This window comes from Aplidium turbinatum, chromosome 7 (genome assembly GCF_918807975.1).
Source record: "Aplidium turbinatum chromosome 7, kaAplTurb1.1, whole genome shotgun sequence".
NCBI classification, from domain to species: Eukaryota; Metazoa; Chordata; class Ascidiacea; order Aplousobranchia; family Polyclinidae; genus Aplidium; species Aplidium turbinatum.
This window is the reverse complement of record NC_137478.1, coordinates 20,774,381-20,797,670: the sequence shown is the minus strand read 5'-3', so window position 1 is coordinate 20,797,670 and position 23,290 is coordinate 20,774,381. Positions and strand designations below refer to the sequence as shown.

The 23,290-nt window shown below is 37.3% G+C and overlaps 1 protein-coding gene across 1 annotated transcript in view; it reads left to right on the top strand.

Moving 5' to 3' along the window:
- Positions 1–4,979: 4,979 nt before the first annotated feature.
- The window catches only part of LOC145773829 (uncharacterized), a 38,602-nt gene continuing 20,291 nt past the window's right edge, over positions 4,980–23,290 (top strand). Inside the window, exons 1-14 of the mRNA XM_082584956.1 lie at positions 4,980–5,179; positions 5,906–5,955; positions 6,961–7,287; positions 7,933–8,061; positions 9,084–9,124; positions 9,391–9,535; positions 17,708–17,808; positions 18,910–18,978; positions 19,515–19,647; positions 20,483–20,558; positions 21,157–21,370; positions 21,741–21,891; positions 22,319–22,569; positions 23,069–23,195. Of these exons, the coding sequence (XP_082441082.1) occupies positions 4,980–5,179; positions 5,906–5,955; positions 6,961–7,287; positions 7,933–8,061; positions 9,084–9,124; positions 9,391–9,535; positions 17,708–17,808; positions 18,910–18,978; positions 19,515–19,647; positions 20,483–20,558; positions 21,157–21,370; positions 21,741–21,891; positions 22,319–22,569; positions 23,069–23,195 (2,014 nt within the window). The remainder of the gene's footprint in view (positions 5,180–5,905; positions 5,956–6,960; positions 7,288–7,932; positions 8,062–9,083; positions 9,125–9,390; positions 9,536–17,707; positions 17,809–18,909; positions 18,979–19,514; positions 19,648–20,482; positions 20,559–21,156; positions 21,371–21,740; positions 21,892–22,318; positions 22,570–23,068; positions 23,196–23,290) is intronic.

Genomic DNA, 23,290 nt, shown 5'->3' with positions numbered 1-23,290 from the left:
ATACTTTACACAGCTCAGCTGTGGCCCACACACAATATAAAATTCTTATTTATGGCAAGATTTTTCAGGAGGCAATTCATTTAATCTACTAAACTATGAAATAGTCTGGTCGAAATTAAATAGATCCTTACAGTAGGCTACACCGGTTTATATCTTATGAAATTTACTCAAAATATATTACATCATAGCCTGAAAATTATTCTAGATATATTTAGAAGATATAACACAAACTAATGTACCAAAAAACACCCCAAGCTCTGATGAAGAAGAATTAATGTCAGGAAAGGCATCCAGTTTTAAAAACCTTGCCAAACTTTATCATTATGAAAAATGAAGACATTCGAAACATTTTGTAGTAGCCTAGCAGGGCTAAATGATAGCCTAACAGTTTGTTGTTCAGAGTAGGTTCCTATGATTTGTACATGTGTTGAGAGAGAAGATAAACGATATAAAGAAACTGAAAGTAATTGGATGTAGCCGTCGTGAACGACCTAATAAAGGTGGGAAATTCCGTCCAACAATAACATGCCGATTTTTTGCATGATGTACAAACTAGCTCTAGACGGAGAAAATTAAAGGTTAAAGTTAAAAGTTGCCACGACTCCGCAAGGACATTCTAAGAAAAGAATAGTAAAAAAATAAAAATTGACACTAATTGCTGACTTTCTGGATAAGTTGCATAAACGTACCGAAAGAAAATACGGCTTGTTAAAAAGCTTTCTTGCTGACAAAGGTTTACAATGTACTTTTTGTATAAGCTACAGCAGAGATAATGATCGTCCAAAGGCAGTCAAGGTAACTCACCTTTTGAACACTTTTAAGAGAACTTTATCCTTTTTTATTTTCAGGATAAAAATTCTTATCCAATAGCTATTCAAAAAAAGCACCAAGAACTTGTCTGTAAGAAGTTTTAGGCAAAACGAAATATCACATCAGCAAATTTCAAAATGGTCAATATAACAAATTTGGCGATTGTAAATGATAATGCTGCGTTTGATAATTCTAGCCCACCACAGTGGTTCTCAGCGCAGGGACCTTAGATCCCTATATGTTCTTGGAAAAGTTTGAAGGGCTTCATTCATGCATTGATTTTACAAAAAATACTAAAATTTAAGAGCTAAACTTCATATTTAACCCCATTCAGACAAAGAAATTTTTGGCAGCTAATGGCCTGATGTGTAGATTTATTCCATCCACACTTTCATTTTCTAATAACTTTTGATACAAAGCTATACGAGGTTGTTTTTTCGCAAAGTTAGAGCAAACTTATTGACAAATTGGTTGAAATATATTTTTTGAACTTATCTGATGTCTCCGCCACAATCTCCTTAAAATTGCTTAAGAATAACTTTGCAACATTTTTACTATTGGAAGCCCATGGCGCATGCAGGGCTGGCGCGCCCAACAGATAAACTAAGCACTCGCCTAGGGTGCAGTCCAGACAGCCACTTTATCTGGTCCATATCTGTACCAGATCGAGTACAGATCTGACCAGATCTGGGCCAGATAGTGGCTGTCTGGGAGTCTTCAAGAGAGCGGAAAACTTTCTTTTACATGGAGTTTTGTAACTTTTTTGATATTATTTTTTTTAGTTAAAGTATGCGAACTGCAAACCTATAGGCTACAGTGCTTTATGAAATAAAAAAATGAGAAAGTCGCCCTGATTCTTTGAAACCGCAAGTTTATTGGCCCATCTGGAAATACGAACTTGCATTTGCAAAGCCATCGTAAGAGCTTTGAAATTGTTGCAAGTTTGCAAAGTATTACTAAAATTATGCAGGCACATTGACGCTAATGAGTGGAGCTGTAAACTAACAGCAATAAATAAAAAAAATTCCAAAATTTATGAGACTTGAAAATGTGTCTGAAGATTTGCCTGTGACCATATCTAAAGATCTGCTATCGTTTTTGGTGCAATAAAAACTTTTAGACAATACACCAAATGCTTCAATGATTTACATATGCGCCGAACATAGCTGGAAGCGTTAAGCGAAGTTTTTCAAAGCTGAAGTTCATCAAAACGATTGTGTACCGTACGCTTTACAATGGTTCAGGATAGGCTTGCCTATAAGGCCTATAGTCACCAAATCAGTTTTTTACATTGACTCATAGATACTGTACATTTTTACACTTTATTTATACATCAAACAATATAAAAAATAACTGATTTGCTGTCTAGATGATGGCTTAAAGTAGCTACCACAAGAGCTGCTGAAATGACGTTAGACGAACAAGTCGGACCAGGTCCCAGCGTAATTCCGGACTTTTCATGAAAAAAGTAAGGTAGCCTATCTCTAAAACTGATTTTTCGAGGAAAAGTGAGGCGTTTGTTTTATGAGGAAAGAGACCTCAGCTATTATAGTGCAAATAAGTTATGAACACTTTTATAAAAAATATTTCGAGCCATTCAACCAATTTTTGAGTATGTAAAATGACCCCGGACCCTGGACTCTGGTCCTCAAGTGCTCACTGAATCACCTGTGTCAACTCTAGTGGTTACGGTATGCATCGAGACAGGCTTTTGCTTTTCATGCTCAACAATCAACATGGCGAAATTAGTAACAAAACTTGCAAACAAAAAAGTAGGCCTGAGCATAAAAAGTGAGATTTTGACGTAAGCTGTATTAGTGTAGGCCTACCAGCATTGTGTAACTTTGACTATCATCTTCTTCAACGTTGTATCATCTTCAGCGTTGTAAATGTAAACTACTGAATTACTGGATAGGAATTACACAACATTTTGGACACCACTGACATAGCCTAAGTGGCATTTACTTTTTCCATTCTTCACGATCTTTTGAAACTCATGACTAACCAGACCAGATGTTTCGAAATAAAAAGTATAGGCTGCCAGTGAAATGTTTTGACTCGAGGTTTTCGTGTTTGACTTCCGCGTGGTCTTTAAAAACTACTGTAGCCTATACCTTGCAAATAGCTAGATAATAATTATGTCCTGACAGTTTTCAAACCCACAGACACGAAATATCCGTCTACTGTAGGCTATAAATAGCCCTGCACCTTACTAGAACTCCAACTCACTGAGCCGGATAAGGAATAGACTACATCACAAGCTGTGGCCTGTGGTGCTTGCTTAGCGGTAATTCATTTGTAAAGCTTGGATAGTAGCCTACCAGTTATGTAACCTACTCTGTAGGCTACTTGGATTTAGGCCTATGTTAATTTTATGAAAGTTTTGTATTTGTTGAGTTGTGTTAAGCTATTACGACTAGTTTCTCGGATCAAAAGTAGCGTGAGCTCTTTTATTGTTTTTCTTTGTAGCCCACCAGGCTGTTACCATATGACACCATATGACTTGTACGCAGTTAAACCAGGGATGAGTTAAACTTGAAATCAGTTAGCTTATATGATGGATGAAAAATTTCATAAAGTTTGCACCAAGGCGACGTTTAATGTTTTGCACAAATATAAAACTTAGTACGTTGTATGTATTGGTGTTGTAAATAGGTTAAAGGAAATATGCATAAAGACATGTTGCATTTCATGTAAAATTAGTACATCTGATGTAAACTAACTGGTTTAAGCTTATGGTTTGGTAACGTTCATAGCCTACACGATTTTATTGTCGAGTCGAGAGTAGGCTATTATTAGCCTAATACCGTAGTATTAAAATTGTTTCAAAAGCTCGAAAAAAATTGCAGACGAAAACATACTTAGGTAACAAACTGATAACTGAGAATCTGTAGCCCATTGTTTTCATGAACAGCTTGCCTACCCACTGTATCGATAGGGAAGTCTGCTTTCGTGTGACATCTCAGCAAAGCTGTTTAGAAGATTAGCTTTTCATAGCACAGTTCAGCTTGTGCTACTGCAGTCAAAACAGCGGGCTAAAGTTGTTTACCTACTCAGCATCAGTTCATTTTCAGGAAGTATTAGAAAAGGTCATCACAATTGTGAACCGTTTTGTTTCTCAGTATATAATGTAGAGACCATGCTGACAGTTGAATAGATTCAAAGCCCAATATGCGTAGCGTAGACCTACTGCATCGTTTATTACTATTAGACTGCATTTGATAGACCTGAGAGAGTTTGTTGCACTTTCTTGCAATCATTCATAGCCTAAAAATGACCCCACGTTGTTGCTGTAGCCTAATACAATTTAGAATTGCAGCAGTCGGCATAATTACTTTGCGAAAGTGAAATAGGCTATAGCTTTTCGCGCGATGGTAGGCCTACGCATACGGTAATCGTTCTGCGACAGCGCTAATTCCGGTTCAACTGACGCATAAGATAGTTAGGCTATTGGATACGTAAGAAAGCATTAGTTTGTAAGAAGAAATGGCATTGTTTTCTAACCTCAAAATAATGCGAAACATAAAACACGTGAAAACGTTGACAATTAGATAATATTTTTCTACGAATGTTTTGGTCCAGGAAATATTTAACCTGGTTGTCAAGAATGTAAGATATAGCAGAACGAAAAAGCTTATATAAGCTTATAGCTATTTTGTTGCGCGGAATTCACAAAAATAAGTACACATTGTTGGACTAATAGACTTTACAATAAAAACGAAAAATAATAATGACACTAAGCTAATTTAATACTTTTCTAAGACCAAAAAATAATGTTTAGAACACATTTTTGGTGTTTTTTTTCTTCAAAACTTGTTGAGGATATGTGTGAGGATTCCGTTAACAAAATTATGTAAAAGATTGATGAGATCCCAATGTTTGGAAACGTAAGTCTAGCCACATCGTGCAGTGATTCTTGTCTTTGAGACAACATGTTTGTGCAAGCTTCTAGTTTCCACTGCATATACATAAGCGGAAGTTGCATTTAGCCTACTATGTTTCATAGGTTGCGAACCTCACAATAAATTCAGCATGTTTTTTTTTTACTTCAGAAGTGCATTGAATTCGTCTTGAACTAATTATTTCAATGGTGTTTTCGTCAGGACTTATTTCATGATTTAACCTCCTCCTGAAATATATGATGTTCTATTTGTAGGCTATTAGGTATAATGGATGAGCAGGATTTAAAATTAAACAAAGTTATATATAAAAATACATCAAGTACAGGCCGTGTATCGCACAAACGAAAGGATGATGCTTTTGATAAAATGTCAGACTTAGTCGATAGTTTTGTAAACAACGACTTCCCAAAAGAAGATCCCAGTTCTTTTTGGAAACGTATGTTTGAAAATACTGATGTCCAACAACAGTGAGTATCTGCTTGTTTTGTTTATGCTTGGCCTTTAAAAGTTGCAAATGTTGTAAATCAATGATTATAATTCGATTGTAAGTCATGCGTTGAGCCATTTTTCAGCGTGAAAAGCAAATACGTGAATTCTTTTTTTAGTTTCATAATGAGTATCGACTGTGCTAAAGCGTAAATGTCACTTTTATCCTAACGGGCGATTTTTAGCATTGATTCAACGTCTCGGACGTGACTCAATGCAAATAAGGGGATAATTTGCAAGCAGAGTTAAGGTGTTTTTCAACGTTTGGCTTTGTTGTAAACTTGTAGCCATGATTTGTGACATTGCAATAATCATTTTGAAAGATACAGTGAACTTTGCCACCTGGCTCTACTACACGCCTTACGTTAGCTCTCCAAGTCTTAAAGTGCATTGTCGATGTGACAACGTACCCTTCAGCTTAAAACGTTTGTCCATGATCCGCCCACTGGGTTGATTTTCTGATTTTCAAATATAGTGTTTATTCTAATTTTAATTTTGTGTTTGTGAAGCGTGATCAATGCTATAATTTTATCAAGGTAGTGAACTTCAAAATCTCTTTAAATAAATGAATTGAGTCTCTTTAAACCTATTGTTTGCAATTTATTTATAGCGCCAGTTTAGTTCTATAAATATATTTATTCAAATGAGTAGGCTACATTTTCAGAAAAAATATTTTGATCAATTAACAACTGTTTGCTTCGTTCCAGGTACGTTCAATGTCTGATCTATAAATACATTTCCTTCACATATGGATTAGGTAAGAATATTTGGCTTCATTATTTACGTATATGTGACATATCCTTTCAAAAGCAAACAAAAAGCTTTTGACATCTTACAACAAACTAATGTTGGCTGTGCCGGATTTATCTTTAGACCAGAAAAGCTGAAGCCTAGGACATCAAGATTTAGAGACCTTAAAAGTTAGGGTGTATCACGTATATTTAAAAACGTTTAAACATGGTCTATATATTTTCTTTTGGGGTGTGCGTTGTGCTAATTGTATGTCCCTGATTGTATGGGCATTTCTTTCACTAAATCCGGTCCTGGTTGCAGGTGATTGAAGTGATTCAACAAATGTTAGTAAGGTTTTATTTTTGCAAGATTCAAAATATCAAAATAAACAATATTACTGACAATATTACTGCAAAATGACTTGCTTTTCTAGATTGATGGCTGAGTCCATGTTTGCTTATGGTCTTTTGCTATTACTCTAACGATTCCGTCTATTGCGCAATATTTACATATTGTTTTATTCAGTCCATTTCTGAGTGCAGATGGCGCTTGTCCGCCCCGTTAGCTCAGTGGTTAAGCGCTTTACTCAAGATCACGCGGCGCTGGTTCGACTCTCGGGGTGTGCGCTTGAGCAACGCATTTCAGGATTGCTTTCTATTTAGCTCCACCTAATGAATGGAATAATTTCCCGGCAACAACACTTCAACAATCAAAAAACTTCAATCTGTCAATCTCGGTAACCGGCCCTGTGTCAAAAGCCTTTACAAGTATGCGAAACTACCAGCCAACCAGGAATAACCTATCAAGGCTTGGTCAGTCCGAGGATAAAGATTCAAAACCAACCAACCATGGCGCCATCGAAACAAAACGATTAAAATTACTCTTGACATTTTACGATGCTTCACATTGTCAAGCCATCAATTCCGCACTAATTTATTTACAAAGGCCTATAGAATTCTTTATTCTACCTTGCGGCGTAAAAAACTCCAATTACTAAGCTATTTGATTATATATTCGAATGCATTTGCAGGTCGGGAACCGTTACGAGAAGCAGTGAGCATGATAAAGAATATTGCCACTAACTCTAATCCTTCCACTGTTGTTACGTTAGACAGTGCAAAGTCAAAAGAAAACAAAAAGTTTTTAAATGCCGAATCATCGCCGTATCATAAACGCGTGGTAGGACCCACTATTTCTGGAAGAAGAGTAACAACAACTGACATCTCTATAGCTGGAGGAAAAAGAGACTCTCTTGCTGTGGGAGATTTAGGTGGAGGTTTGCATGGTAAAGTGAAGAGGAAAAGTAGCGCCAACATGCTTGAAGACAACTTCAACTCCACCCAAAACAAAAACACCGGTAGGCAAGGTTTCAAAAAAGTTAAGAAAATATTTTTAACAGATAATTTGTAGACCAATGTTGCAGATTTGCAACAGTTTTCATTGCTGCCAATTCTTTGTTGGTTGAATCATCCTTTTCGAAAATACAAATCCTCAAACTTAATTTCTATAGCTGAGTGCTGCGGAGTTGTTATAGTAATAATGAGCAACCCATTCGTTTGCTATCCTTGTGTCAAAAATTTAATAATTTTTGAATCATACCATAGCTTTCGAAATGTTCTTGCTTTTAAAAAATAAGTAAAAAAAACAGTATAGAATGTCATTACATATAGCCTACATGTAAAAGATCATTCTGCGCTGTTTGAACACCTCTTCTTCGATAAGGTTCTCTTGAGCAAACAAGAAAATACTGTAATTGTCATGACATAAAAATCAAGCAATCAAGAAAGCTCTTCAGTATTGTGCACCAACGAAGCTTCTCGATGGAACTTTAGAACTACTGTAGTATTTCACTTGTCCGCGAATGCATGTGCAGTACTATAGGCTAAATAATGAACAACGTAAAGTTAACTATTGGTTGAGTTTTTCGTGCCCCGTAAACACCAGTTTTATGTGGGGTAAGACTTTTGTGAATGAAACTTTCTACAGTTTTTTGAAATTGCAGATCACAATGGCAACAGTGCAGCCAAACTTCGAGAGTTGATATACACAATATCATTCTTAGTAAACAGCTGCAATTTGGAACAATGGGAATTTAACAGCTTGCGAGAAGTCTACTTAGTTTGGAACAAAGGCAAGCTATAGTATAGAGATCTTTATTTTCAGTCTTTATTTACTGTATTTAAAAAATCAGTCTTGCGATTTTGCACAATGAACATTTGTTTTGATACGAGTGTATCTTTAGTGATCTAATCTTGAAACTGCTATTTCTCAACTCCGCAACACGATGTTGATGCACAATGCGCTTTGGATATAAAATGGTTTGAATAAGATTTCTTCGTTTCAGCAGGATATGAAAATGCAAAATAGAAATGGGTCAGTTTCGACCATGGACAAAAAAAATGGTTTGCTTGAAACCGCATTTTTCTTTCGGATATGCACTTCCTGCTGGAACAAAACAAACCGCTCCTATCACGAGAAAATTGTGCCGTTAGATTAGTACCCCGTTGGGTTGTGAAGATTAGAAAAAAACTTGCTCAAAACATCGAAATAATTAAAATAATAATATTAAAAATCCTCAAATACACAGTCTACACTCTACACAGTGCATGAACCACATTATCATACTGTATGGTATCATGATAGACTTACATTTGAACCGAGTACCTTTGAACATTTCAACCATAACATTACAAGTCATTTGACTTGCACGAATTCTATTAACCTTTACCCCATCAGGCTACTTTTGGTGTTCAGTTGTTTTTACACACCAGATAGCGTAGGTTATACTAACTCAGGCAGTTATTCCAAAGCTTTAAAAGCATGAAACTGAACAGTATAAGCAGAAAAACAGGAAAGCTTTGAAAACTTTTGACATTTTTCTTACTTCCTTTCGGTACGTGGTTCCCCCTTTTTGCGTAATTTCCAGCTAATTAGACTATATCCTATTTACTATTAAGTTTTTCTAATATTTACTAATATAGCCTAATTTTTCAACGTTTAAACCAAAAGTTGCCAAATTTTCAACAAGAATAAGTGCAAGCTATGTATGTCCACATGCTAAATTTGAAGTATTTGTGGAAGCAACTTGTTTCTAAATAAAAGCAGCAAAAAATATATTACAGCTCATGAATTTTATTTCATTTTGAATCACAGCACGCAGCTGGGAGGAAGCAGCGTCAGCTTTCGAACAAGCGGTGAGTTTAAGGATTATTATTTATTTATCCTTTCATACAAATTAAAAAAGGACAAAAAAATAGTTGAAACACTATCTTCCTTATTTGATCCTATGGGCCTGGTCAAGTTATGTAGGCCTAGTAGCCTATACGTTTCCAGTTTCTGTACTTTTAGTTATAAACGTGCGTAGTTTCGTAATGGGTTTGTGACTACTTAGGCACTAATCAAAGCGCTAATTAAGCCTACACGAAATGCAACACTGCTGTTAACAATATTTTTCTTCTAGATAATGAAAAAGTTTGCCAAGCCCCCTGAAGGCTTTTACACGTTAGAAGAAAAATGGGAGCGAGTTCTTCAAGATATTCTAACATGTTGTCACTGCGACAATGAAAATGATGCACAACGTTACACCACATTAAACCACAAAATGGGTAACGGGCTAACTTAAATTATGAAACTATTTTGTATAGGTTCAGATATGTGCTCGGCATGAAATTGATACGATAACTTACTTGTATTATTGAATTAAATGTTCTAGCGAAATAGCTTTGTCAAATTCCAAAAATGTGTTGAAAGAGTTTTCCTTGCGGGGTCCTTGATAGTCTGCCCATAAAAAAATTCATTCGAAGAATCGTTTCAAAGTTTGTGTCATTGAATAAAATTGCACTCGGCTGCACCAACAACCTTACAAAAGTTTGAACAACCAACACAGCTCTGATCAATATGTGGCTTTTCCGCTTCATGAAAAAAAGCTTAGGCTAATGATCTTTTAGACAATTTTGAAGTTTAATGATATACGATTACATGTGATGCTGCATATGATCTTTTGTTTCCTGTTGAAACTTTGACTGGGTAAAGCAGGAGTGACGAACCTTTTTGCGGTCGCGGGCCACTTTGTCAATCACACATGAGTTATCGGGCCACACAACTTTTTAATCGTAACCTACTATGAAGTCTTTTAGAAGCGACTCAAGATATTATTCATGAAAAGTAACAAACGGCAGGTGAAAGTAATAAAACCCACACAGTTGAAATTATCTTACGCAAAATCGAAACATACCAAAGTAAAAAATAAAAACAAATCAACTTGAGCAAAAAGGATAGAGCAACAGTGCTTGCACTGATAATGAAGACAGTTTAATTTTCGAAGCGTTTGCTTTCATATGAGTATGCTTTCTTCTTTTTTTGGCTCTACCCTTTTTGCTCAAGTTGACTAAATGTTTCGACCATTATGCTCCGAAACAACAAATCAGTTAATGGAATTTCTTTTTCAAACAACAAACAAAAGCCCATGCGAATCATACAGCTGAAGCTATCTATAGCAGCATTGAAGCATAAAATATTAAAAAATAACATTGAAGCATTGAATTTTTTTGCTTAGTGGAGTTTTTGGGAAGTTTTTTGCTCGACTAAGCGTTCAATATTAGGTCAAACAGACGATGTGGCAACTTTCAACTGCATACTAAGATTTTCACATGTTAGCCTCGACCTGTAACGACTTCTTTAGGCAAAGTGTTCAGGGCAAGAAAATAGCAAAGGAAAGGTGTACCAGTGAAGACATAAAACAGCTTTGAGATGTCTTTTGTCTTTAATGCACGAGCGTGCAAAAGCGGCCATACTGACCTTGTCGATGTGCCAATCAACAACTGCCTGCGAACTGTCACAGGTTGCCTCCGTCCAACTCCAACTGACTGCTTGCCTGTCCTTGCAAACATTGAGCCAGTTGCACTACGGCGCCAACGTGCCGTTCTTTCCCTGAGCCGTAAAGCCCTAAACCCCGGCCATCTGCTACACGCAACCACGCTGAGATATCCACGAAAGCAGCGGCTAAAATCAAGAAAGCCATTTGTACGCGCTGCACAAGACCTTCTGGCAGCCTTTGGTGGAAGCCCTAGCAAACAGCGGTGCCACGCGGCATGGTGTGAAAAATGGTCTTAGTAAATTGGACTAAACAAGTGTGGCGAGGTTATTTCATGTTGTTGTCAAGAAACCATTGAAAAAGAAGCATTTGAGGCTCATTGTTTACATAGCGATATCGTGATTGTGTTTAATTGTCTGCCCGCTACTTATTGCCGCTGTTTTTGTTTACGACCTATATCTTTCATTTTTGTAGTTTGAATATTGTTAATCTTGTCAAATTTAAATAAATAGTAATAATAATATAATAGTAATAGCATAAAAGTGGCAGCAAACAATTTGCAAGAGCATCCTTCAGGAAGAAGAATATTTACAAGAGGCAAATTGCTTTTTCATAAAAAATTTCAAAAGTTACTTCTTCATCGTGTGAGCCTCTGGGGCCGAGGGTCTATCCTTTTCCACCCCAAATTCACGATGTTCCCGGACTACACTGGAAGGCTACTAGAGAGCAGCCAGTCTTTGGTTTCATCATCCATGACACGCAGACAGTGGCCGAGTGGTTAGCGCGTTGGGCTCGCAGTCGAGAGCCTGCATGTTCGACTCCAGCCATCCGCACTTGCTGTTGTTTCTCTGGGCAAGAAACTTTACGATAATTGCCTCTACCCAGTGATCGATTTCGAGTAATGGGTAGTAGGCTACCACATTTAAGCCATAAGTAGAGTAGACAACCGGAAACAGACATTGCAGTCGGCTGCAGCGTGGGACAGGTGTACGTCGCAGGCGTACACCGATGCATAGCGCTCCAGTCCGCTTTCCCGCAATGCAGGATAAAGATATGAAAAACAAACTAACAAACAAACCTTCCACTCCGTTAGGTGGCTTGAAGATAGAGCAAACATCTGCACCCAAGTAGATGCCAAACGAAACTTGTCAACCAAGAGCTGTTGCCAACCAAGAGCTGTTGTCCATTGTCCATTGTCCATTGCCAACCAAGAGCTGTTGTCCATTGCCCCTTGCACCCGTATGGCACAGCTGCAAGGGGCAATGGACAAGTTCAGACGCCCCTCCATTCTGCAACTCAACATAGAAAAGTTGTGTCGTTTTACCAGGAAGTAACTTTTACGATTTTTAAAAACTGAAAGCAATCCTGACAACTCATAGATCAGGTTGCAAAACCTGTTCCTTTTATACTGATTTGACGTCTGCAGACGTTGAAGCAATATAAAAACAACACAATTTGCTTGTTGGGCTGTTTTGGTGTTACGGTGCTCTACAGCTGGATAACAACTACGCTACAGGCACTACAACCATGAATTGATAAATTAACTTTAAGATGTTTCTTGTATTTCTCTTTAGCATGTTCCATCTATAGGCGTCGATCGACGCATAACCTTTAAGAGGACCTTCTGTGTCTGATTTTGATTTTACATGAACAAGAGACATGCGGCAGAACGTGTTAATCACTGATGCTAAAAATAGCCATGCTTGTACTTTTTCTATTTCACTTAGTAATGCGACAGCCAAATTTGCTTGCTCATGAAAAACAACAGACTGTGGTCATGTATTGACACATACGACTATCTTATAACTTTTTTTTCGTGAAATGGCGAACATTACATTGCTAAAATGTACAATGTTACATCCTCGTTGACAACTTTCTATCAAATGTTCATGTTCATACAAATAAGTTATTGAAGTAGGACAAATACCATTAACTTGTTGACACCATCGTTAGAGATGATGAAGCGGAAGATATATCCTTTCACCACCCCTGAGTTTCGATATTTTATCCGGATTACACCGAAAGGTTATGAAACATTTAACGCTTGGCTTATCCATACAAGACATACTAGTAGTGAACGAAGATTTACACGATGATGATAGATCGTGATGATGGTTTGATGATTTGTTTGTAGTTGGATCTCAGGGTCACACCATAAGAGCAGGAAAATGAAGCAGCTATTTTCTATTGCTTCATGGTTGAGCGAAAAGCTACGTCTGCATAAAGATGATTGAAAAGCAGCCACTGTCCAACACCTGCTGCATAGAGGCCAGTAAAGCGGGTGTTGGCAGTAGGGATGAAGAAGAGAAGCCTACTTGTATTGGGTCTCGCTTCTCATCATTATTTATCGTCCCACCAATTGGCTATGAATATGGTTTATTTGTCAGCATTGCGGAACAGAAGTTGAGCGGCTAGCACAAGCAGGTGCCTTGATTTTAATCGACGGGTGGTCGCTTGAAGTAGCATGAACTTTGGAATGAAAAAAGTGGTTTGATTCTACTGCCCATCGACAGTGATGGAGTGGCTTCTTTTTGACGAAACTCAGCAAGTTTGGATGCCTCCCACATTAGTAATATCAGTGTGCAGAACATGCAGACAACAGACTAAAGACAAACGTTCCTAATTGGTGATAAGCATTGGATGCATCAGAAACTGTAGGTCAGAAATAGCCTTGATGAATAAGCTAAGCAAACATTTTTTCGTCTATTTACTTTTGTGGCAATACTCACCTGATTGGGTGAGAAGTTTCGATAAAAGATTCAAAGTGTATTAACGGTATTTCGGTTTCGAGCACCATGGCAATGCAATGCATAGGTTCTTCATTGGCTTCAACATAGAAACCCAGGTAGCAATAGTCGGCGTGCAGCTGGCGTCATCAGGGCGACGAGCGCTCACATTGGCGACATCGAAAATCGTTAGCTGTAGGACAGCGCCTCACTGGCGAATATCGTCATGATTTTTTTTCTTTAAAGTCATGACGATATTCGCCAGTGAGGCGCTGTCCTACAGCTAACGATTTTCGATGTCGCCAATGTGAGCGTTTTCTGCTAGCTTCGCGCCGTCGACTTTCGAGCGAGAGACGCGCTTCCGATTTTCGCTCGCTTTCCGCTGGCAACGCGCCGTCGAGTTTCGTCAGACAGATCATTGGTTTCGTACGAAAGGCCGAGCTTCGCGCTGGATTAGAAAAATTCGCCATCATACCGTTTAGTTGCGCTTGCTTGAAGTCACGTGCCATTTCAAACACGCGGTTGATTTGATTTGAAGAGCCTGTTTGTCTGATTAATTGTCATTTGCGCTTGTTCAGTTATTGGGTAGAGTGGTAGACTGCTGTACAATAAAGCTTACTTTGCACTTATTTTGCTGTACCCGATTACGCCTACAGCATGTAAGAAAGTGTCGAAAGAGGGAACTGTGTCCTAGTCTGTTGTGTTTTAACCTTAATTACATGAAGATTTAAGCAAGCTAACAAACGCTCTCTTTTTGATCTGGAAGAAAAGTGAGAAGAAGATGCGGATGTTTTGGCAGCTATTGTAAGTCACTGTACTCATTTGTTATACACTTTTATGCCACAAGCTACATGTGTGGTAGGCCATGTCGGAATAGGTACATGCAATCCTATTCCGACATGGCTACACCAGTCTTATGTCATGCAACAACCGATCAGTTAAATTCTAACATGACGTGTTGACAAAATATTTGTTATTGCACCTATAAAGTAACTGTTGTCATATTAGTTACATGTTTGTTTTCGCTTTGCAGGTGGTAACTACAGTAAATCATACTCAAAAAAGATTAGAACCTCCCAGACAGCAAAACCCGTCATTTTTACATTGATGTGACGTCTGCGGACATTGAACCAATGTAAAAATGACAGATTTTGCTGTCTGGGCTTTTAATTATTCAACTGCTCAGTTTCAATTTTTAAAACTTGTTTGTTTTGCTCTAAATGCTTCCACATACATTTTGTGTGCAGAAATAATTTAGTTTGTAAATAGAATCATGTTTATTAAACCAATACCAATTTATGATGATTTTTAAAGAATAACCTAACGATTAACCAATATATAGAACGTGTGGTTGTTTGTGTTCACGATCTAGACTTCGCTTGTTACCTTGTTCAATTCTAAACTGACTATTGAGTAACGTGTGGATGTTCATTTAACAGCGATGGAAAATAACAACGGTTGGATGAAATGATTGTACAGAAACTGTGTGGAGAGTTATGCGACTTTTAATGAAAGACGATCTGGCCGCTCAGTTTAATTGAAGTGGAAAAAACGAAAAAACTGCCTTTCTTGATCTGAAAATAAAAAAATGTAATTTGGTAAGTTTGTATTTATATAATTGTAGCCTATATTTAAGTAGTTTTACGAGCTATCGTCAGTAATAAGTGCTGCAATGCTATTGCTAACACCATGCATACTACGGTACGATGGTGGAAAATGCCAGGCTTCTTTGTTTTTATGAATGGAAGTTAAATATAAATCAAATCAACTGAGGATTGACAAATTGGAAGATTTATCAAGGAATGGAATATTTTTCTGTAATATAAACGTTAAAATTTGACAACGTCCTGTAATAAGTTATATCAGTTTCTACTATTTAGCCATGCCTTCCCAATATCACATGCGTGGTTGTTGTTGCAAGATAAATCACGGGTTTCAGCAGCACCTTATCACAAAAGATGTTTCAATAGTGCTGAATATTATCACTGATGAATTATATTAAACCCCCTCCCCCACCGATGTGACGCTAACGTAACGCTTTACATAACCCCCCCCCCCCCCCGTCGAAGGCGTTACGTAATATTTGAACGTTCTCTAATTACAATTTTTTATATTACTACCCGTCTTGCTACGTCATAGGGGGGTTTATACAGTACATTTAATTGTAATGAACCCCGCTCATGTCCTCATGCAGGTTAAGGATACTTGCCATCGGTTCGATCCCTGATAATGAGTTAGTAGTGTAATTAAGTTGTTGTTGTGAGCGAAATTGTTTTCACAGAGAGCTCATATTGTATTATTACAGATGTGATTCGAAGGCAAGCCAAGGCGACGGACAAAGTTTACAAATCTGCAGTGAAGCGGTATTTGATGGCGGCTGGTGACAGAAATGAAAAAAAACGACGATACATGGACGATACATGAACGCTATCTGTTTTTTGATTGTTTGTTGACCTTTTAGTGTTCTATTTTAACATCTTGCTGCGAATTATTATTTTTGTGCCTCTTATTCGGTTTGCTTCCTTCGTACAGTAGTTGTATTTGGGAAAATCTTATCCCGACAAGCTATTGCCAAACACTGTTGTGCCGTCTATTCACTAATATTAATTCTTGTAGTGAAGTCGAGTTTAATGTTATTAATCATTTAATTAATATGTTTAATGTAAGCGGTGGTCGAATATCATTGTGGCAGAATTAGTGGTGCGATACTGACGAGCCCAGCCTCATGGGCGAAACACGGTGTCTATCGCTGTCAATTCTTGCTACAAATCGGCTGCCGAGAAACATGTTTAATGTTGTTATTCAAACGTGTTTTCGGAGGGGTGTTTTGCCGCCAGTCCTAATCCCTAACATTACCCCGAACCAAAGCTCTTTGGCGTCAAAACAACCTGTTCCCATTTTTTTTTTTATTTACCTAATGGATGTCGGAACGCAATAATCACTTATGATTGTTGGTATACTGCATGTATCATACGTGGATTTACATTTGTTTTCATGCAATGGTATGTTATGAGGGTTTGAATTTTGTGCTATCTGGCTTTGAAGGTTGCCAGCATGACAGCCACAACAGATGTGCAAACGAAAATGCGTTATGGTCGTCGTTCAGGCGGCCCTTCCCTATAATTGTGGTTGCCGTGCTGGCAACCCTCAAAGCCAGATAGCACAAAAAACTCATTAGTTTGAATTTCCCTGCTGGCTACGTATTAATCTTTATTACATCATAGAGTACAGTGCAAGCAATAGTAGTGTTCTTGATGTTGCTGTGTATTTTCTTCCAGTGCTGTGATTTTGACGTATTGCAATACCTATCATATATGCTTATATAATTATGACACTGTCGTATGTAGTACACAATTGGTTTCTAACCGGGAGTAAATTTTACTTACCCCTACCCTAGGCCTAAGGTAAATCTTGCAAGCAAAGATTTTAATCAGTTGGAAAACCAAGAAAGTTTTCTTTTTAATAGAATTTTTTGCTTAAAAATTATTGTTTTGCGAAAACTGTCAAAATTCACTTAACAGCTGCTGGGCTTTTACAAATAATTTCATGTTTATAGTCTTTAGCTTTGCTCTCCCATGGCTTGGACTTGTAAATTGTTCTGTTATTTGTATTACAAATGATCAGAAAAACCGCCATTCATATTACTGAAACATTTTTTAGCATTGTGTTACGAAAACGGAGCTGTGGTAAGACAGTGTATTAAAAATCTTCATTGTTTTACATTCTTGAATTGCGTCTCGCTTTAACCACAAAAAGACAATTAATACACGAAATGCTCAAGAAGTTTTAGTGTTTTGTTTTGATAATTTCGCAAACAACAGCTGCTGCTGGTGGCCGAAAAAAAATGGGCTTCAGCAAGGCGACATTCGTCAGTCCAGCGACAGCGCGCGCAGCCGCAAAAACGTGCCAGTAAGTTTAGCGAAATTCGTTGGCGTACAGACAGCGCGCCGTTAACTAACTTGAGCGACTTTCGCGATCGAGGCGCTAACGCACAGCCGACTTTATTGTCGAACTTCGCCAGCGTTACGCCGGCTATGCGATGAGCAGATCGGTGGCGGCTAGATGGCGATTATCGCTGGCGCGTCGCCAATAACTTCGCTAGCGTGGAGCTGGCTAGACGCCAATCTTTGCTACTTGGGAAGGTTACTTTTTTAATTTTAAGTAAACTTGCACACGCAAGTCGGTAGTGACGTATTATAAACTCCTTTAAAGGTTTGTAAAGCATCTCTGTATTACAGTTGGGGACAGCATTAAATACGCAACTTTCCGAAACAAAGTTCAAAAGGATCAAGATACTATTCCCCCATTGATGGAAGCCCTAACAATATTAATAGACAAGGTAATGAGACAATGTGTGAAAAGGTAATGTGACAATTTTTGAAAAGGTAATGTGACAATGTACGAAAACGTAATGTGTTGCTATATTTTAATAACATTAATATATTTGTTTTCAGAGTTGATTGCATAAAATTACTACTTAAGCGTTTCCTTTTGAACGCTTATTTACATAACGTTAGAATGTTGAATAACATTTTCAAAAACCGTACAAAGCATTTTTTATGAATTGAAAACACCTTGATAGATACCGACTGCTGTATCATACATGTGCTGATTTGAAATCTAAACGTCATCTTTGAACAAATGGTAAACAAACAAAATATATGACGTCACGACAGGATGTGATCCTGCGGTGGATGCGTTGCGTTATAGATTGATCGGCCGCTACCGTTTTCGGTTAGGTATTCAGCCAAACTTTAGCACAAGTAAACAATGTGACTTTGATGCGCTGTTTTGGCAATGCAACTTTTAGCATACGTCCTAAATTGAGTCCAACGTTGGCTTCAGTTCTTATTTAGGTTCTTTTTCGAATGAATATCGTGATGATAAAGTATAATGCGTGCTTTTGTTTGCACTGAGTTTAACTCGGTTCTGTGTTACTGTCAGTGCTTTACAGACAGTTTCTGCAAGGGAGATATCCTCTGTATAATTATTGACTTTTATCAATTTAAAATGCAATGCTTAGTTTGTTTCGTTCTAGTTGTACTGATGAGTCTTAATGGACGAAAACTGATTCTGCAACATAAAAGTTTATTGAAATACTGTTGTGAATGATAGCCCAGACAAATGATTTTGAGGTTTAGAATTCAGAAAAAAAAAACAACAACATTGATTTGCTTCTTCTGTATAACATGTGGCCCAATACCTTGTAGTTGACTGTCATAACGCATATGATAATTATGCACGATAATGTCAGACAAGGCTTGTCTCCTATAAAGTTTCAGTTTCCTAGAAAGTTAGATCCTGGGACCAGATACCTTTTCCTTACCAACCTTTTCGGTTGGCAAACTACTTCTCGGCATGATAGAAATACAGATATGTGAAATTAGCACTACGTCATAACTTATTAGCATTTTTTAATTCTTCAATTTTAATTTTGCAGAAGTACATACGAAGTGAAGAGTCTGAGCTCATCACTCTCCTCCATGTAATCTCAGAAGCTTTGATCATGGTACACCTGATGGCTTATCAACATCTTACTATTAGTTGTAGTTTGCAGATTGTGGTTTATTCGCTCATGCTGAGTTTGATAGCTTTATGGCAAAATTAGGTACTTTAAAGAACTATAAAAAGATGTTGTAGTGAATAAACGTCTCGTTTTTTCACGTACAAGGAGCCTTTGAGCCAACGGCTATAAATCGTGATTAGCCTACTATATTTTGTGAAAAACAATTTACGGAAGTCATTTTTAGAAAGTTCCAATTTCCTCCTGAACTTAACAGTTCTTATACTGCACACTTTTTTCAGTAAAAGAGCTTCTCCATGTAGTCCTACTTACTGTACATAGCCTATACTCTGATTTTAAACCAAAGCAAAGGTAATGTATTGCGCAGTAGGCCTATCTCAAAACAAAATTAATTTGCTGCGGTTTCTTGCATGAAAAAGGCTATGCTGGCCGTTGTTCGCATTCAAGCAAATTTTGGCTGCTCAACTTTGTAGGTTCATTGCAGGTGAAGTGTTTATCATCACATATATTTTTTTATTTAGGCGCCTCATGTGCCCATGCATTCGTTACAAAAAGCATATGAAACCATTCAAAAGTTACTTTTGATGCCATTACCTGTGTCTTCAGTTGTAAAAGAAGTACTGGACTTGATTCAAATTGAGATGAAATCACCCGGTAAGTAAATTCGACATTCAGTCTATATGGCTAATGTTTACAATCGTTGTGTAGACATGTTCTATTAAGTTGAGTGTTTAATTTTTGGCATTGTTATGAACATAGCAAAGCTGCTTGTCTATCGAAAACGTACATACCAAATATGTATATCCACTTGAAATGTCTAATCAAAGGTTTTCTACTTGAATGGGTATTTCCTGCATATATATTCTATGTTTCTGCCTCATTATATTTGGGGTATAAGCAGGAGGGTATCTTTGATTTATCATAAACTTTACACGTAGAATTGTTTTGTGTTTGTTCTAAAAAAAAGTCTGCTGTTTCGATGCCCTTTTGCTGTAAAGTTGGAAAATCTCGTAAAGTTACGATAGCCTACTTGAAAAAAATAGATAATTTTGTTTTCCAATTTAGACTTACAGAAGAATTTGAAATTAGAAAAAAAATGATTAAATAAAAAACTCCAGCAGCGTCTAAGAAAACGTTTTCCCGCAAAAAATCTTAATTATTAGACTAGAAAGAATGTTTCCAACATAGCAAAAGCTCCCACATTGGACCGATAACACCACACATTTCATGGAAGAGTTGCCCGCATTGTTTTCAATTGGTTTTTGTATTGTCAGTTACGGTACTTTCAAAGCTTAGTAACTTTTGGACTCGCTCCAGCAACATGTAATATTGCAACAACGTGAAAAAAAGGAAAGGTACAAACAACATTTAGATAATGATGCTCTAAAGTGCAGACAGTGGATATTTAAATATGTTTTGATTTGTTGAAAGCACGAAAATAAACAAAAACTAAAGTGTCAATTGATTTAAATATTCCAATTTCTTGAAGGTTATTTTCGAAGAACAGTCTTCTTCCAAGAGCAGGAAATACAAAACTGTAACCAAAACTCCAACTCACCATTGTTGTGAGTACCGTAGGCTATTCTTAGCGAAAACAAACCTAGCTGCGATTAGCATTTGAAATGGCGTGGTCAAAGGGTTCATATTTCAACTATATTTGCCCATCGATATTTTTTGTTGCTTTTTATGTAATATGATTCATTGTTTGGTTTAACTGCTGAGTTATAAAAGTGTTGTTTTTTATTAAACTAACCAATGTTTCGGCTACTAAGATGATAGGCCTTACAATTTTGTGCTGTGTGTTCCAAAATAATTAGTAATAAATTGATACTGTTTTGTTTGGTGAACGGTTTGCATTATCGTATACAGAGTGCAGTTCATCATAATGACATAATTACCATCATAAGTCGCAAATGAATAATGTTTATGGTTTAGAAAAACGTTATACACGTGACATAATTGCATTTATAGCTACATGGTTCCTATTTATATTGCGACATTTATTTTCGTTGACGTGCTAATTACAGTAGTGAACAATTGTGACTGTACTTTGACGTTTCTAGGTTGGTGACAAAAACGCTTTGTTCCCCTTTGTACAATGACGTTACAAGCCGAATGTGCTGACGTGGTGTAGATAGATATCTGATGTGCTTCTTTATTTAGCGGAATACCCGGAACACCTGTGAGCATTTTTGTGGACAAAGGAAAAAGAAATTGGGATACAATGGACACAGCTCTTGGTCACTTGATTAGGAAGTGTGATAATAACTCAGCTTCCGGGGAGGCTTTTCAGCAAAAATTATTGTTAGAACATATTTTTCATTCTGTGTTTGGTCAAAACAGCTGTGATCTTCCTACGTTGCGAAAGACGCTGGAGGTTTGAGAATTTCATCATTACTTTTAAAACACACATATTCATGTGTGCATTGGTAAAAGTTATTTTTGACCCAATAAAGGTAGCTTAGTTTAACTGCTGGCCGCACCACAATCTTGAATTTTTTTGGTAGTAGATTGGCTGTTAGACTTTTTTTCCAACTGCAAGCTCTACAGGTGATTTTATATGGTCAGTCCATTTTTTAAAGGTTAGCTATCTGATTGGTATAAAAGATTCAATCAATAAAACTTCACTGAATTGGTTAATTGGTTGTACGTTATGCTGCTTTACAACAAGCTGTCAAGAACGACATTCGTTTAAACAAATGCCATCCGAGGGTTTTAATAGGCGATTTATTGTCACCGTTTACCAGACCTGCTCTGAATCCCAACTAGCACATGTTTATACCGAGGCGTTGGATGTGATGGAACAATCAGTGGACATGGAAGATCCTACTTCAGCGCAGCAGTTCATCAGACAGCAGTTAGAAGCACTTTCAAACACATTGACTTCGGACGAACAAGGTGAAATTTAGGAGAAAAATGGTTGGAACTTTTGGATAAGCTAAACAAAAAAGACCTCAATATATAGACACTAAGCTCATGCTTAGAAAAGTTTCGAAAACTAAACTTGTCTTCATCTTCATTGACATTAAAATACTATTTAATTATAAATTATCCTTCTGTCTTATAACAAAAGAAACTTTTCTTCATTTCAACCACTTCCAATGTTTCCTCTTGTGTTTTGTAGTCGTATAAAATAGTCTGCTTAAGATAAAGAAACTTCTGTATCTGATCCAGATCTGGTAGAGAACTGGTCAGGTCCGTACCGGACCTGATAAATATCTGGACCAGATAAAGTGACTGTCTGGGTTATTCTTAACAACAACAGACGACTATTGAACAAGTGAGTGAGTCGTATTTGATATTTTGTTTTTGTGTTTTTGAATAGATGGCAAGAACAGCAATGAGAATATTCATGTGATCAAAGAAAAACCATTGTTAGGCGACGAGGCATCTTCACATAGAAGTTTATCTGACGCCACTCAGTCTTCTCCTGCCTTGTTAAGCTTTGTTTCTCCACCTCGCAATGACTCGTATCTCAGCCGCACTGCTTCCACTGTGTCGTCTACATCTTTTTCATCCACTGGCGAAAAAAACTCGGAAGGCTCGTGTGTGACAGACAAGATGAATTATGCTCAGGTTAGATTTGAAACTACTGTAAATGCTAAATGTCTGAGGTGCACAAATATAAAGTGGGAGCTCATGCTGAAAACGACATATGATTTCTTCTTCTTTGTGTACCATGCCTGTTCCAGCATGAGGCATTGATGCTTAGTTCTTTCCATTTATCCCAGTACTTGACTTTTCCACTGTCTCAGGTTGCATTAAAAATTGTTGTGGTTATAACGTGAAGATGATCCTTGAGGTTATTGAGGAAAGTGAGACGCTGTTTTCCACGAGTTCGTTTTTCTTTGATCTTTCCACTAAAAGCAATGTGTTTTAACTTATCCTTCCTCATGATATAGTCAACAATGGCATCTCAATATACGACAACGAATGAAAATACTACTGGACATAGATTTCTTTTCCAGTATTGTTTTATTTTCTAGTCGTGAAGCTGTAGCCTGCAATTTAGTAGTTGGCTAGTAAAACCCTAGATTGATGAATTTAATTTATTCATACTTTTCCACTGTCTCAGGTTGAGCTAAAGACCTTCGACCGGAATAGACTTGCTGATGCCATTTTTGAACAGGTCCGCCTGACAGCTCAGGAATTCGTTATTGAAAAAAGGAAGAGCAGCACTTACAAATCCAGGAAGAAACGATGTAAGACTGTTGTCTGTCATCCAGAGATTGTGGATTTGTAATACTGATAACATACCGACAATAAGATAACAAAAACCCTAATACTTTTATCAAAC